The sequence below is a fragment of the Cololabis saira genome, chromosome 19 (assembly GCF_033807715.1).
Source record: "Cololabis saira isolate AMF1-May2022 chromosome 19, fColSai1.1, whole genome shotgun sequence".
Lineage (NCBI taxonomy): Eukaryota > Metazoa > Chordata > Actinopteri > Beloniformes > Belonidae > Cololabis > Cololabis saira.
In genome coordinates, this window is record NC_084605.1 from 26,870,799 (window position 1) to 26,887,516 (window position 16,718).

A 16,718-nucleotide genomic window follows, 5' to 3' on the forward strand; every position below is an offset into this window, starting at 1 on the left:
CAGTTAAATTTGTCTCTGAACTGCAGTTTTAAGAGAAGGTCTGAGGCCTGAGTCTGAGGTCTGAGGCAGCAGGGGTCTGAGCTTTGCGTTTTCGAAGACTCACCAAATTCACTTTAGTAACGCTCTGTCTTGTTATAACCCCTTTCCTCATGTGACAAATGCAATATTCTTAAAAATGCATTTTCCAAAGGTGTTTTATAACAAGAAAACACTCAAATAGTCCCCTTGTCAAACGTCAGATCTTTCTCTGAATAAAAACCAATTAGAAACTAAACAAATGATAATTACATGATTTATCATCAGCTGATATGGATAATTTTTAATCCCTTTTATGAGAGCGACCCCATTGCAAGGTGTAATTTAACTTTTTTTTTACTAAACTTGTCAAAAGGAAATGTGAATAATGTAAGCTCTGGAAAAAAAAACGCTTAACAGTTTGACACAAGACAGAATATGTGGATTTAGTCCAGGTGCTATTTGAGAAAATCAATATCATGTTTTTTTTATCAATTAACTCTAAGATCTGCAAGGGTTTCTAGCTTGGCATGAAGATTTGAAGTAGGGAGAAGGTCAGGACTTTGTTACATCTTAAATTTGAAAATCCACTTAAACACTGTAATAAAAGCCCAAAGAAGCCAAATAAACTGCTGCCATATGTTCTGGTCGTGTAAACTGAAATATCAGCAGAGACAAATGCCGAACAAAAGTTCAATAAAAAGAAACTAGTTAAATGTGGTAGTGTTGTTGTTCTGCGTGTATTGCAGACACTGCATACAGCCCATTAAAACCAAACTTCTGATATAAGGCCATGCAAACAGTGCCTGAGGCAGCTCCTTCATTTGGTGTCTTTTCTTAGTTTGACACAGAGATCCTGCAGCATGACTTCCTCCGCTGTGTTTTACAGCCTCCCCGTTGTGACGGCAATGATTCTACTTACCCTTCATTAATCTCGCTCCCCTGTTCTTACCCCCTTTTTATGTAGATGCATCTCATATTAATGTTTCTTAATGCTAGATTTGAGGATACCAGAATGAAACTGATGGTATTTTTTAAGTGGGACAGAAAGTGAAGCGAGAATCCAAGAAATACGTTTTTATAATTTTTATTTCCCTTCAAATTGATGGATGAAATTCTGCAAGTTTTCTGTCCTTTACTGAAATGAAGAAAGTCTTCTCTCTAGTGTTCATACTCTAAACTGCAGTTGACCGTGCTGAGGTAGTGACTGCTCAATATGAACCTATCTTTTAAACAGAGAGAAGTAAAAATATTAACTGTGCAGATCACTTCCTCTCAGTGCGATTGTTCTGTTTCAGAATATATACTCAGCCATTAAGTGATGTTAATGTGCAGATGGTGAGAAAGAATTAGTGATTTACTGCTCATTTGTTTTCATACATACATACACACAACAGGTCTTAATTAAAAACCACAGAGGTACATTTTCTTGAAATTTAACACAAAATAAATATGAAACTCCAAGTAACCTTTGTGGCAGGGTTCAATAAAATATATTATTCTTCAGTTGACTATAAAAATGTTGACCACTGAACTTGTTTATCTAGATTTTGCTTCCACTGCTTAATTTCAGAATATTTTTTTCATACTTTGCTCCAGTTTATGTTTTGGCTAGAGTTACGATTTGGTTATAAACACAACAATCTTAAACTATAAACGTTTGGGTGACGTTTGGGTATCACCAATAATATTCCAGTGCTATAAATGTAAATATCACTTGACTGCATTTGTCAAGTGTATTCACGCCTGCATACCTTCCACACTTGAAAACCTATAACTTCATATTTTAGTAAGTCCAGACCAAGGCGCATTTTCCTCTTCCTCTTGGAGAAGTTCACTGGAACCATGACATGAAGCTTGTCATCTTCAATAGTGTAAGGCCAAAGGCTTTGTTATCCCCTTCAGTGAGCTGGTTTGGCAGGATCATGGCCTTCTCATCTGCCGGTTCCTTCCTCCTACTTTGAGCAGAGTAGACCCAGGGCTTCATGAAGAATGCTCCAGCTTGAAGGATCTGTTTGATGTTGGACATGAGGAGTTCCAGTCATTGTGAGAGGTCAGTTCGTCAACAACATATGCGTCGTCTTCTATCACAAGTTTTTCCTCTTTGAAGTGGTTGAATGAAGGCAAGTTGGCAGTTTCTCGCATGGCGACCTGGGCTATGTAACCAGCAGGTTTATCTCTCATATTGACCCTTGTTATGGCAAAGTCTTGTATTTCTACATTTACTGCGTCCCGCCACAGGAACCTGTGCCGGTCGACCTCCCTCTCTTCCAACCAGACAGAGTTTACATCTTACGGATGTCACCGAGAGCAGCAAAGGCACCAGCTTGAAGCCTCAGCAGGACAGCTCTGATTGGGTTCAGGACGTCAGGACCTCTGATCAGTATGTCGTTCAAACCTAGGCCTCTCTGCTTCTGGCTGCTGTTCCACACTAGCCTCACTGGGGTGGAGACTGCCTGTGGGTTTGGTGCAATCAGGTAACTTATGTACTACGTGGCCCAGTCTAGCCCTGCAGAACTTCTTTGCACAGCTTTACTGCAGCTTTGAAGTTTTGAAAGAACCTATTCTTGGGCTTTGGTGTCTCTTTTCCCCTCAGCTCTCTCTGGTGCATTTTCTTAAGCTTATGCTTTTTAATGAAAGTTTAACCTTACAAAAATGCTGTATTTTGGCTAGACTTACACGGACGGATTGTGGTGCACTTTGACTCTTTTGTTTGCTGTTGTGCACAACGTGCATGCTTTGCCACATAGTTTGTGTCCTCGTGTAACCTGCTTGAGTTCATGTTACACATAAGATGTACCGATTATTTAAATTATTTTGGCAGCCAGTATTTCAAAGTCTTGTTTAACGTAAGTTTGAGTGGTACATTCACAAAAAGGTTGTATTTTGGCGCGGGTTGCCCTTATACGGACGGCCTTTTCCGGCTTTGTTTGAGTCTTTTGTTTGCTTCTGTGCACAATGCCACTCGGCAGCCATCTTGCAATGAGCAGTCATCGGTAAGTGAATAGGGAAGCATACATGAAGGGGTTGTATAGTGTAGGCTAGGCTTGTAGTCAAGACCCACTAGACTGAGATACTACCAAGACCAGAGAGTAACAAGACCAAGACTAGTTCACCTCAAAACCGACCCCGAAAAAAAACAAAAAAAACCCTGTTATTTTGTCATCTTGCGTGAGTTGTAGAGCATAAGCGCCATCCTGGGTTCAGCTGCTTAGAAAACATATTCAACTGCAGGCACAATAATTCAGACAATTCATGAACTCGCTATAACTGTTTTCATCGATTAACTTAGATCAAATATGTGTAGCAATTGCACTACTGCTATTACTACTCTATTTGAGGATTGACCAGGTGCTTTTAAGGATTGACACGACTACTAACTAGTCTCAAAGTCATCTAACAAAACAAGCCTCCAACACCAACCTCCACCTCAGAAAAGTCTAATGAATAGTAATCGTTACAGATTTAAATTGTACTTCATTTGTAGATTAAATGTGAATTTTAAATATTAAAGATACCAATGATTCCATATATTTATTCAAACAAGGCCATTATAAAACACAATACTGTAATTAATCAAAACATGCATTAAATCAAATGCAAAATTCAAATAGTTTCCAAAACTGTACATTAACAAGAGGAAGAACTGGTGATCACAAGATTCTGTCACCTTGAGACCGGTCTTGAGAACTACAAGTCGTGTAGGCTACTCAGCCACCTTACTGGTTTTACAAAACCCAAGCATTTCTATTGATACTGTATCTCTGCATTACAACTTCTCTGGGCTACAATACAAAAATCATGTTTTGTTTTAAAACGCAATTGTCTAATGTAACAGCAGTGGTTCATCTTTTGCAATGGCTTGTGCAAGAAACCTACCATAAATCAACTGACCAATATTTACTTTTGAGTCAACACCATACAGGAGACCAGCCGGTCGGCCAGTGCTGGATGGACAAACTGGAATGAAAACTCGTCTGACTACATCTCAAACTCTTGGAGGTACTGTGGTAAAATTTCGAATTAAATGCAATTTCATGAGAAGAATTTGAGAGTAACTCATCAAACAGAGGGAGGTGACCCAGCCATGGAGATAATGAGGTAAGAAGACTCACTTAATTTGTTAAAAAAAATTAGAAACTGTTTTACATATGCAAGTTTGTGTGTAAAAAAAAATGTGTGTGTATACGTGTGTTTATATTATAAACCACTAAAAGTTACACCATCAATTTTTCCATAGCTATCGGGACATCTATATGGCACAGCAGATTGATGCAACAGAGGGTAAAGTGGAGGAGCTGCTCAACCTCTCAAGGGGCTCACAGTCACTTCCCTCTGTTGCAGTTGAAGAAATGTTGCAGTCACCCTGCTCGACAGTCGCTGAGCTGCAAGAGTTGGACCAGAGTCTGGGTAACCAGGAGAGGAGGAACCAAATGGTAATTAAATGGCATTGCACTGCTCTACACTACCCTAATAAATACAATTGCATTAATTCAAATCATTATAACTGATTATATTATAATTATTATATTATAACTGAACTAATGTGCTGCAAAGTGCTGTCAACCACATGGAAATACCTGTACAAACTGTCCTTTTCATATACTTTTTGTACACATACAGAGTTAAAATCAATTTGCTAAGCCTGTCGGGAACCATCTGCACATCACAGGCTTAAAAGTGATTACATTAACTGCCATTTTGCTGCATAATCTCTCTTCAATCAAAATGGCTTTAACACAAATCATTTCGGTCTCTAATTAAACTTTACAATCAACTCTGGAAGTTTGCTTTGACACACAATTGGCAGGTTAGTGACTATATACATTCAAAACTAATGGTATCCACATGGTATACCATTATACATGGTCCCTTTTGCATACCAACAAGGAAAGTCCCCACTGGTTGCCGGTTTTACTTGTTGTGACGCGTGCAATAAATGCAATTGTCCAAAACTGTTTCCATTGAGTAACTTTATTCTACTGACACTTCGTTTCCAATTTAACAAAATGTGTCCACATTGTCCAGTTCTGTGTTTCAATTCTTTACTCCAAAAAACATACAAATCTTTCTTTTTAATTTACAATACAACACAGTCAAAAAACTGTTTGCTTCCTACTCAGCAACACCTGAGTTCATTCATCACCTTAATTATATAACAGTGCAATAACTTGTGCAATATTACACAACACTTTTTCTATCCATATAATTCTTCTTATGGCACTGCGCTTTTTATTTTCTTTTTTGTTTTGACATGTTATTTCTATTTTTATTTTTATTTTTTAATTGCTTTTTATCTTTATGTGGGTGTTTGGATTTTTGGGTGTTTGATTTGTAAATGACAGTGATGTCTGTGTGAGATGGAGATGTCAATTTCCTTGAGGGAACCTCCCAAAGGGATTAATAAAGTCATCTGAATCTGAATCTGAATCTGATAACCTTTGACCATCACAAAAAATGGAGAGTGCCAAAACATATCCAAACATAAATAATTCAAACCCAAAACAAATGGCTCTTACAATAACAATGCAGCATCCTGCGTTTTGTAGGTAGATTTGAAAGCACAACTAAGTCTGGGAGTGAGTTTATTGATTTGATGTATTCATCAAATCAATGTGCCAGAATTTTCTCCAGCTAAATGCAGAAAAGATCATTGTTGGCCCTAAAAATGAAAGGGGAAAAGATCAGCACTCAACTTCGCTCCATGTTATTGACAGCTAGAAATCAAGCCAGAAATCTTGGTGTAATTATTGACTCAGACCTGAACTTCAACAGCCATCTAAAGTCTATCACTAAATCTGCCTATTACCACCTGAAAAACATTGCTAGAATTAAGGGGATTCTGTCTAAACAAGACATGGAAAAACTTGCATTCATTTTCAGTAGTTTGGATTATTGCAATGGCATCTTTACAGGCCTTAACAAGAAATCTATCAGGCAGCTCCAGCTGATCCAGAACGCTGCCACCAGAGTCCTAACAAACACCAGGAAACTGGACCATATTACACCAGTCATGAAATCACTACACTGGCTTCCAGTGAGTCAAAGGATAGAGTTTAAAACCTTACTGCTGGTTTACAAAGCACTGAATGGTCTTGGACCAAAATACCTGGTTGATCTGTTAGTTCCCTATGAAGCTCCCAGACCCCTGAGGTTCATCTGGATCTGGTTTGTTGTGGTTCCAGAACCAGAACCAAGCAAGGTGAGGCAGCGTTTAGTTATTCTGCTCCTCATCGGTGGAACAAACTTCCTGTAGACCTGAGGTCTGCTCCAACTGTAGATCCTTTAAATCAGGCCTAAAAACATTACTGTTTACTGAAGCGTACTCTTAAATTTAATACTTACCTGCTGTACTCTACTGCCCTTACTTTTTAACAACTTCTGCTTTTTATTATTTTACCTCTTTTCTTATCATTTTATTTCATTTATTTGGTATTTAAGCATACTATTAAATTTAAATACTCTCTGAAAAACGCGAATGAGATGTGTACCTGCGGTACTCTACTGCCCTTAGTTTTCAGCAACTTGTGCTTTTTATTATTTTACCTTCTTTTCTCATAATTGTATTTGTTATTTACTGTTTAATTGTGTCTTGTCACTTTTAATGTTGATGTAAAGTACTTTGAATAACTTTGTGTTGAATTCTGCTATACAAATAAACTTGCCTTGCCTATTGCCAGCTTCACCGCTAGGTGGCAGTATGTCTCCATCCCGGCTGGACCGGAAGTGACTCTCAGCCTCCAACTCAGTGGGCGTTTTTCCCTCAATCTTGTCTGCAGATTAGTTTTTTCAATTCTGGGTGTTGTCTACGTGGTTTACAACTCTGGAGTTTCACAACGGGTGTCTCTCCTGACAGGGCTGGGCAAATGAAGTAATCTCTGCAGCAACATTTCAAAGTGCTGGGACCGCAGATCACCGACTTTCAGGCGGACTTTTCCTCGCAGCAGGACTGGTTTATAAGCTCCGTCAGCTACAGGCTAAGGGAGAGCGATGCAGGCCATTAAGTGTGTGGTGGTGGGGGACGGGTAGGTCAAAGTGCATTTTATTTCTCATTTTCCCCTCCTGTAATTTAATATTGTGGCCCCACATTGGGACTAATAAAAGCTAATTTCCCTGGTTTGTTTGACCTAGTTGGCAACAGTTGGCCCGGACTAATGCCTGAATTATGGTCTGCGTTAAATCGACGCAGAGCATACGCCGTAGGGTACGGCGTAGGTTCTGCGTCGGTGTAACGCGGGACTATAAATCAGATTTAACATGCCAGTCGAGCGACAGCTGTTGTTTTGCTGCGTCGCTCCAGCTGGTCAGATTTATTTCTCTACATGCTCCGGTTTGTCGAGACTCGATGGGTCACAGAAAAACATTGATCATAAATTGCGCAGGCTGTGGTTTTTTGGAAATGTGCCATTCAATGAGTCGGAAGTTTTTATTTTCTGAGCAAATGCTTTTGTATTCGTGCCACAGATTAGTTGAGTGACCTCCCTTTTCAGGCATTTCTGCAACTGCAGAGAATCTGCCCTTTGGGGCAAGCAGCTATTTGTGATGTGTGCATTTATTTATTTGTATATTTGTTTGTATGTGGTTCTCTGAGGCTACAAAATCACAATACCTCCCACTAATACCCATTACACTTAATATATCTTAGACTTGATAAGCTGAACGTATCCAATCCTACAAAAAAATAATTAAAACAGGTTCTCACATCTGAAAGTATCAAACTTTTAACATCAATACTCACTGTAAACAAAGTAATACACACGCCCAGGATTGCTTGATTGAAGTTTGGGTTTTCATGTAATTTAAAGCTGATCATCTTCAATGTATTTTTTTTTAAATTGGTGGGTATTTAAAATCCACACAGGATAAACATAGTTTAATATTAAACAGAATAACTATGAAAAAAAAGCCAACACTTTGTGATTGAGAACGTATTTGGGGATCTGAAGTGATTACTAACTTAGAAAATACATAAATTTAAAAAAAGAAAAGATAAATCCCCTTTTCAGGGTATTGATACATCAATTACCAAGCATCACGATCTCCACCCAGTTTCACAACATGCTACATTTGATATACCTCACATGTTCTGATTTCCCCTCCTCCTTACACTAACTGAGATAGAAAGTTAGTGGATCTGATTAAACCTGTCTGACTTGAAATATTTACCAGATGGGCTGGATAGACTGATTTGAAAGGTACTTTGATCATTGATGTGTAGTATCACTTGAGAATCTGTATTTTTATGCAGGTGGTGAAAAGAACTGCAAATCAAAGGACACTTAAGTTATTTCATCTTTTCTCCTCCCAGGGCTGTGGGTAAAACATGCCTACTCATCAGCTACACCACCAATGCCTTCCCTGGAGAGTATATCCCCACAGTGTAAGTGACACTCAGACACACACACACACACACACACACACACACACACACACACACACACACATACACTACTTTATAGCTATGGGGATGAAAACAGCCTGAAGATGTGATGCAGCAATATCTGTGTTTGACATTAACTAGTATTACTAGGGTTGTCCCGATCAGGATTTTTTAACTCCCGATCACTTGAGTTTGAGTATCTGCCGATCCCCATTTTTCCCGATCCGATCACTTTTTTTGGCTCCCGATACATTTCCGATAGTTTTTCCCGATCGGATACATTTTGGCAATGAATAAAAAAAATTAAAAAAAAGGACTAAAACTCAAATTATCCCAAGTTTCTTTTATTGTCCATTGGAGAACAACATGGACATATATTTCAACAAAGCTTATGAACATATATAAAATTTCACAATTCAAACATGTAAACCATGTTAGTTTCGCTTACATCGTCACTTCCAGTCGGTGACGAAATGGAAGGATATATAAAGCGATTTAATATATATTAAAAACATTAATAACTAGGTATGTCCCGATACTTTTTTGGCCGATACCGATGTTTTGAAAATGCCGTGATCGGGCCCATGATCGGGCCCTTAGTGTCGGGACAACACTAAGTATTACACTATAAAAAAACACAAATGTATTTTATTTTTAATCAAATGGTCTTCCTTCAACCTGCAGCTTCGATAACTACTCTGCCAATGTGATGGTGGATGGAAAACCCGTGAACCTGGGCCTGTGGGACACAGCAGGACAGGAGGACTACGACAGACTCAGACCACTGTCCTACCCACAGACGGTGCGCATTTACAAAGAGTACATGTGTACACACAGCAGTAATAGGGTTTATCCCTGTACGGTGTCCTGTGCTGATTGGTGGCAGCTGGATGGTGTCAGCAAGAACACAGTCTTCACTTTGCCAGCAGTGTAATTATTCTCTGGACTAATGCTGGAGACAGCCTTGCTCTCAGCAGAGTAGAGACTTGTATCCACAGTACCTATACAGTGTCTGTCTGGAGGAGGCCTGAAGGAAGGGAAAAGCAGCTCTTTGTCTTCATGACAATCTGAGCTCTGTGCCAAAGACTTGGAGAGAGCTGAAGCGAGAATCACTCTCTATTAAACAAACAGGACCAGTCCAGTTTAGAAAATATGTAGTGAGTTGGTCAATAAAAAACTGTACGGTTAACATGAGTATCGTAATGTTGATTCATTTTGATATTTAATTGTAAATTGTGTTCTCTGTGCTTATGATTTTTAATATGTTGTTGATCTTCTCATTTCTCCTTCAGGATGTGTTCCTGATTTGCTTTTCCCTGGTCAGTCCAGCTTCCTTTGAAAATGTCCGTGCCAAGGTGAGAACAGTTTACTCTTTGATCCTGAGTGTTTAGATCAGACTGGCTTCCTAATTATAAGGGCAGTTAACAAAGTTTTTAGCAGCAATCCTGCCCTGATACCGTCCTTATTGCATGTCACAAACTTGGTCCTCCTGCAGTGGTATCCTGAGGTGAGACACCACTGCCCCAACACGCCTATAATCCTGGTGGGCACCAAGCTGGATCTGAGAGACGACAAGGACACCATTGAAAAGCTCAAGGAGAAGAAACTCTCCCCCATCATCTACCCTCAGGGCTTGGCCATGGCTAAAGAAATAAGTTAGTTACAGTTTGGGGTTTTTTGTTTTTCACTTCACTCCTAACTTCATAATAGTCAACCATGGTGTTTTGAAGGGACTGTGCTGTTATTGTGTTGTAAATAAGTTACATCATTATGTTTTGTTAAAAATAGCAGAAGTTACATTTTCACCAGATTACATAAATTGGATTAGATTTACAATATGAAAAATTTTGTTAGATTCAGAGTGGTGCTTGTATTCACTTATTTATATATCGGCTAAAAACTGCAGCAGAGGGACAAGCAGAACCTTAACTCTTGTATCGTTTAGAATAAAATAAGAGGTTTAAATTATTTAAATGCTAACTTGTTCACTTGTTTTTCGATTAGATACTCTACAGTGTTTGCATGAAGGACTTTAAGTTAAAACCCTTTGCCAGGTTTTTAATGTTGCAAAACTGAGAGGTGGTACCAGATAACAGTCTTAGTATTCTTATAAATTACATTTCTATTAATTTTTTTTAATTTGACAGATGTTCTTGAATATTTGAGACCATTGTCTAATTGGTACTCCAAAATCTGACATTTTAATTGTATATGCCAACAACATATATTTTTACTGCCATGTTGACTTGTTTTGAGTGTTTTATAAAGTATTAGAATTTAATACTTAACATTGTGCGGTTTTGGAGAGAAGAAACATTTGTGCCGTGATGGTTCAGTGCTTCTAAACGGACTGTTTCTCTTTTGACTAACAGGTGCAGTGAAATACCTGGAGTGCTCAGCTTTGACACAGCGTGGCCTTAAGACAGTGTTTGACGAAGCCATCAGGGCGGTCCTGTGCCCCCCACCGGTCAAGAAGAGGAGGAGAAAGTGCAAAATATTGTAATGGAGATCCAATAGAGAGTTAAAAGAGATGAAAACAAATTTACAAAAAAAAAAAAAAAAAATCCAGTTTCAGTTGGAACTTACCACTGGAAGGGGAGAAGATGACGTCTTTGGTTTCCACAAATATCTTTTTCACCTCGTGTCTATGCTTGCATAGAAGCTGTGGTAGGTCCGACTTCCATCTGAAAGGACTTCACAGATTATCGCAGCGCTGAAGGTTTTCTTTTTTCTTTTTAATTATCTAGTTTCTTACATCTGTTTGGTCCTTTCAGAGTGATAGGAATAATGTTTGTTGGTTTTTTTTCTTTGCTAAGGCCTTGGGGATTGGGAGGGTGGGAGGTTTGATTTAGGATCTTCGTTTAATTAAGGAGAACGAGGGGAAGATAAACGTTCATGTCTCTTTTTTTTTTTTTTTTTTTTCCATTGGCAAGGTGAAGAAACTCTACTTGAACATGAATTTGTCATAACACTATTGTAGATTTGACTCTAAAAGGAGATCCTGCACTGCAATCTTTCCCCTGAACACTAAGAGATTCCTGCTGCCTTGACGAAGATTTATTTTAGGCAAAATTTATTTTTAGAAGAACTAACTTTTTTTTCACTGTCAGTTTCTTGTCAGCTGATTGATGGGCCGTTTTGTTTACGTGTCATCCAACCAAACTGAATTGCTGCTTAAACTCAGTCAACTTTCACACCTTTCTTTCCCTCTGACAAACACTAAACCTCCCTTTTGATTAACCTTTTTTTTTTTTTTTTTTAAAAGATATCATGCAGTCCAGGAATAACAAGTTTAGCCTTTAATGGAAGTAACAGGACTCTGAGAAGCCACTGAGATGGCATAATTACAGCTCAATATGTTGTTCCCAAAAGTCTAAATTAATCCATCAACATCACTTTCTGTCCTGTGAAACCACAGTGTTTTATAACTGACGTGTGAAGGTGCAGTGTAACCGGCGTTGTTGCACTCGTTTATTCTTTATTCATGAAGATGTGTTTAGCATTTCTACTTTTTGGTGAGTTCTTCTTCAGAAAGTGCTATGAAGGCTTTTTGATCATCGTGTGATGGTCAAGTTGTCGTAAAGGTGTGTAAGCATTCATTTTGACCCTGTGTATTACTGTGTTTTATGAAGTCTAATGAGCCAGTGCAGTGACATTTGAAGGTTGGAACTCATTTTAATGCATTTGTTGTACAAGTCCATCAGTTAACTGCTCATCTTTTTTTTTCTTTTTTTTTTTTTAAATGAGCAACGATCAACTAGCAAGTGTGCTCTGAAGAACCACTAAATCCAAACTCAACATCGTCAGTGTTCTGATGGCACAGAGAAAACGTACACTTGCTTTTACTTTCTTACTAAATGTGGTTTCATTTCACATAGTGTTGTGCAGATTTTTTTAAAGCAAATAAATTAATTGAAAGAAAAAAATCAGTTGTGTCCTATATCTTCTGTCTATAATTAAGAAATTGTAAAAAAAAAAGACTGTTTGTTTCCTTTTAAATCATCAACTTCCAAAGTAATGAAGTGCTTTGGAAAAACTTCATATCTGACCAACAGTTAAAAAGCCATTACACCTCATTTTACAATGAAAAAGAGAGAAACTCTGCCATTTGGGAGGCTGCAAGTGACAGATGTCCTTTTTTCAGCCGTCTTATCCCGTAGCTTGGCATCATTGGTTGGTCTGACACTTCATCAAGAATTTCCAGCAAGATGACGTTTCACTCATTAACACTGAAATACTAAAGATATTCCAGTTAGCTGACCCAGCATTACACAAAAAGTTTCAACGGCCAGATGTATATTGAAATCTATCTTAGCAAGTTTTAAAACTGTTTTGAATGATTTGATATCAGAGCCATAAAATTTGCCACAATCCCGACCACTTTGTGATATAAAAATAAAACTGAGAAGTCTATAAACTATTACGAGGCAGCCTCACAGTTTTTTGGCTTTGGCTGTCCATTGGTCCATTACCAGCTTGGCAGACACTGTATCTTCAACCCCCATCCCTGTTTTTTAAGAGAAGATAATTAAGAGTTGTACTGAATAAAGGCCCAGAAGACTCGATGCACTGAGACGGGGAAAATATAAAACCTACCTGATGTGGATTAAAGACTTTATCAAGTGGAGTAAGGCTTACCAAGGGACTTGAAGACAGTTGTCTTCTCTCTGTGAGCAGCTTTTGTGCCGTTGATCACATCTCCAAGCTCTGCAAACACATCTGCCTGTGGACCAGAGATACACAATCACGTCTTTTCCATGTGTTAATCAGAAGCTGTTAAGTTTTTCAGGCAGAAACAAAAATAAAAAAAAGATGGACTGACCCGGGAGAGGATGACATCACCGGACTCGGTCATTGCCCCCTCCCTGCTGTCCACGTACACCACGGCCTCCTTCATCAGCACGTCGTCCAGCTCCCGCCAGTCTGGCCGGCAAGCTCCCACAGCTGCTCCACAAACAAAGCAGGAAACCAGTGAAACAAGTCATTCAGTCGGAGGAACAAAATTATATTTTGTTTCTGTGTGTTTCTAATTTGTTGTCACCTGCCACATGTGCTCCTGGTTTAACCCACTGACCATAAAGAACCGGCTCAGTGGATCCAGTTACAGTCACGATGACATCGGCCCCCGTCACCGCCTCCTCCACGGAGCTGCATCCCTTCACAGCACCTCCAACTGAGCGGAGGAACCTGTCCACTCCTTCTTTGGTGCGATTCCACACCCGCACCTGAAATTAAAGGTTGTTTTGGACATTCACACGTCTGGCAATCTTTCTGTACTTAAAGGGGACCTATTATGGCATCTAATACCTATTTTAAACAGACCTTGAATGTCTTAAAAACAAGCTTTTGATTGTTTTTGCTAAATAAATTAGAAATTGAGCCTCTAAACCATGTCTTTATCTTCCCATTCTCTAACCTCATTATCTATGTGGGATTCTGAGTGGGCGGGGAGGCTATGATAATGAGGCTCTGTGCTGATTGGCTGCCTGAATGACGAAAAAATGGCGGAAGCTCCGGCCGGCGGAGTTAGTTGTGGGCGTGTTTTCACGCATCGGAGGCCAACCGATGTAAATCGCTCCCGTCGTTACGTAACGACGGGAGCAGAATCTGAACGGCTCGTAGATCCACATCACACTGGACGGCTCATCCGGGCGGCTGTACAGACACTGCAGAATTTGGTTGCTTTCCTCCTTCTCTGAGTTAGCAGGCTGAGGGGAGACCACTTTATATATGTTAAAGCAAGAAAAAAACGTGTTTTTCTTAATAGGTCCCCTTTAAATGTGTGGCCACATGAGTGCACATTAGATAACTGCCACTCATGCAAAACTTTTGGTCACTGTTCCAATTGTAGTGTCGTACAACAGTTGTCAAGAACAATTATCAACCTATGAAGGCGCTACAAGGGAGGTGCAGCACTGAAGCAAAAATAAAGTAATGAGAAAAAAAAATGTGAAAAAGATCAATTGAGACTTTTAATCAAACAATGAATGAATGCCTTGCAGCAATAACCTTCTGCAGGTTTTATTTTTGTAATCTTTGCATTACCAACATTCATCTCATTATAGTATCTGGGAAAAAATATGTGCACAAATGAGTATAAATATGTGCGATTTATGATGGAGGATGGGACCATGTGGGTCAATTTGGCCTGTTGCATATTTTACAGAGAGCTGATTCCAAAATATAGAGCAGAAATCTGGAGAAAATGTCAGCTAGTCTGTAAAGAAATTGACAGATGTATACATCTGCATGATACAGAATCGATTTGCTTTTTCCATATGTTGGAACAAACAATTTATAATCCAGTTTATACTCACTATTCATACATTACTACTGTCCAAATACCTCTTTAAATGAAAACATCTCGGTGAAGACGTTATAATGGCTCAGGGCCTGTTTGCCGGTCCCCAGGATGGCCAGAATCTCTGCGCCAGGACGCATCAGCAGCTTTGTGATACAATAAGACAGACCAAACCGTTCTTTGTTGTAATAACAGTACAAAAACAAAGAATCGCAAATAATGTTTGATAAAATAACAAAAACGTGCCTTAGCAGAGATGGCAGAAACTCCAGCGGTCCTCGTGGCTGTGATGACCTCTCCATCCATGACCTGCAGTTTAGAAACAGGACGGCTCTGAGTGAAGTTGAGGAACCTGCATATTTCACTAAACCCGGATTCATTAGTGCATGCATCAACTTTACTCACAGCCTTGACATTTCCATACTCTGGATCCAGCAGCACCACAGTGGCTTGAACAGCTGGCAGAGAGGAGCCACCCTCCCTCTTGTAGAAACAAACAAACTTAGTTGTCAGGACCCCATCATTCTCCATGTATGTTGGCATCAGCCCCATGAATCTGAAAAGTTAACAATTGTCATGCAGGAGCACAGTGGCGTCAATTCAGTCGAAGCTAAGGTATGGCAAGGTTACGAGTCACAGAACTTAACTAGAGTATCAATCAACACCAGCAAATACTCATCACAGAAGTCTGCTATGGAGCTTATCTGTGTGGTCAAGAAAATTGGAACTTTTTCAAATGCAGTCTCGCTCACTGCAAAAACTCAACATCTTACCAGGAATATTTGTCTTATTTCTAGTTAAAATGTCTCATTTTTAGTCAAAAAATCTCATTACACTTAAAACAAGAGTCATTACCAGAAAAATAACTTGTTATTTGACCATTTTCACCTGTTTCAAGTACATTTTCACTTGAAATAAGTAGAAAAATCTGCCAGTGGGACAAGATTTATCTTCTCATTACAAGCAAAACAATCTTGTTCCATTGGCAGATTTTTCTACTTATTTTAAGTGAAAATCTACTTGAATCAGGTGAAAATGGTTGTTTTTGAGTCTTGTCTTAAATGTAATGAGATTAAAAATAAAAATGAGACTAAAAATGAGACATTTTAACTAGAAAAAAGACAAATATTCTTGTTAAGATTTTGAGTTTTTGCAGTGTATAATAACTAGTGAAATCGATCATGTTGTTCTTGTTTGCATTTGTAGTTATCCCATAAATGTATTTAAAAAAACAAACATTTACATTTAACCCTTGAAGCAAAGGTGTGGCGGCTGCCATACCTTGCCATACCCAATTGACGCCCCTGCAGGAGCAGCCTGTTTATTGTCTGACAAACTGCTTTTTGGAGCAGACTGCAGGCCTACCCGTTGTGTTTCTGCAGAGGGACGGCGGTGCGAACAGGCTGGATGACCTCAGCACTGTCCCGCCTGGAGAACTTCCCCAGAGCGTCCTCCAGACGGGGGATCAGGTCTCTGTAATGCAACAGGTTCTTCACTTCACTCTCCCATATGATAACAGGAGGCTCAGCCATGGCTTCTGCTTCACAGGGTCTGACGAGTTCTAGCACAAAGAATGAGTCCACAGTCCAAGCTTTGCCCCTCACTGAGGTGCGTTCAAGAGCCGCAGCAGTGGGATCTCTACTGTTGCCTTTGGAGCCTCGGATATGTTAACTTTAAACCAACACTGCGTGTAAAGTACAAAATATATTTGAAAACTGCTAAGTTTTAGTAGTTTTAGATGGGAAACAATACTTTTTTTTAACAAAATACAACTATTCTGAACTTAGTAAACTTAACTCGACTCGTCAGGAATCCTGTAAGAAAGCTCTGACACCGTAAAAAACGGATTATTCTTGAGTGCTTCACGCAACCATTGACCGTCTTCCTCAGTTTAAATCACGGGTTTAAATAAATCAGCTTGTGAAACTGGATCAAATTGTGTCCTTTATATTGCCATATTTGTTTGTTGGCATACAATCGATATTGCCTTAAAGCTATTATATAATAAACGACGCGTTATAG

The 16,718-nt window shown here is 39.1% G+C and overlaps 2 protein-coding genes across 2 annotated transcripts; one reads left to right on the plus strand and one right to left on the minus strand.

Moving 5' to 3' along the window:
- The first annotated feature begins 6,787 nt into the window (after window positions 1-6,787).
- On the plus strand, window positions 6,788-11,015 carry LOC133419427 (ras-related C3 botulinum toxin substrate 1). The gene is made up of 6 exons (XM_061708604.1): window positions 6,788-7,040; window positions 8,324-8,395; window positions 9,080-9,197; window positions 9,688-9,750; window positions 9,891-10,050; window positions 10,768-11,015. Exons 1-6 carry the CDS (start codon window positions 7,006-7,008, stop codon window positions 10,896-10,898), a joined length of 579 nt encoding a protein of 192 aa, XP_061564588.1. The 5' UTR covers window positions 6,788-7,005; the 3' UTR covers window positions 10,899-11,015.
- A 98-nt stretch (window positions 11,016-11,113) lies between these two features.
- crym (crystallin, mu) lies at window positions 11,114-16,292 on the minus strand. The gene is made up of 8 exons (XM_061708603.1): window positions 16,062-16,292; window positions 15,102-15,252; window positions 14,943-15,005; window positions 14,741-14,842; window positions 13,437-13,620; window positions 13,218-13,339; window positions 13,034-13,118; window positions 11,114-12,902 (listed from the first exon to the last, which is right to left on the minus strand). Exons 1-8 carry the CDS (start codon window positions 16,226-16,228, stop codon window positions 12,829-12,831), a joined length of 948 nt encoding a protein of 315 aa, XP_061564587.1. The 5' UTR covers window positions 16,229-16,292; the 3' UTR covers window positions 11,114-12,828.
- Window positions 16,293-16,718: the final 426 nt, after the last annotated feature.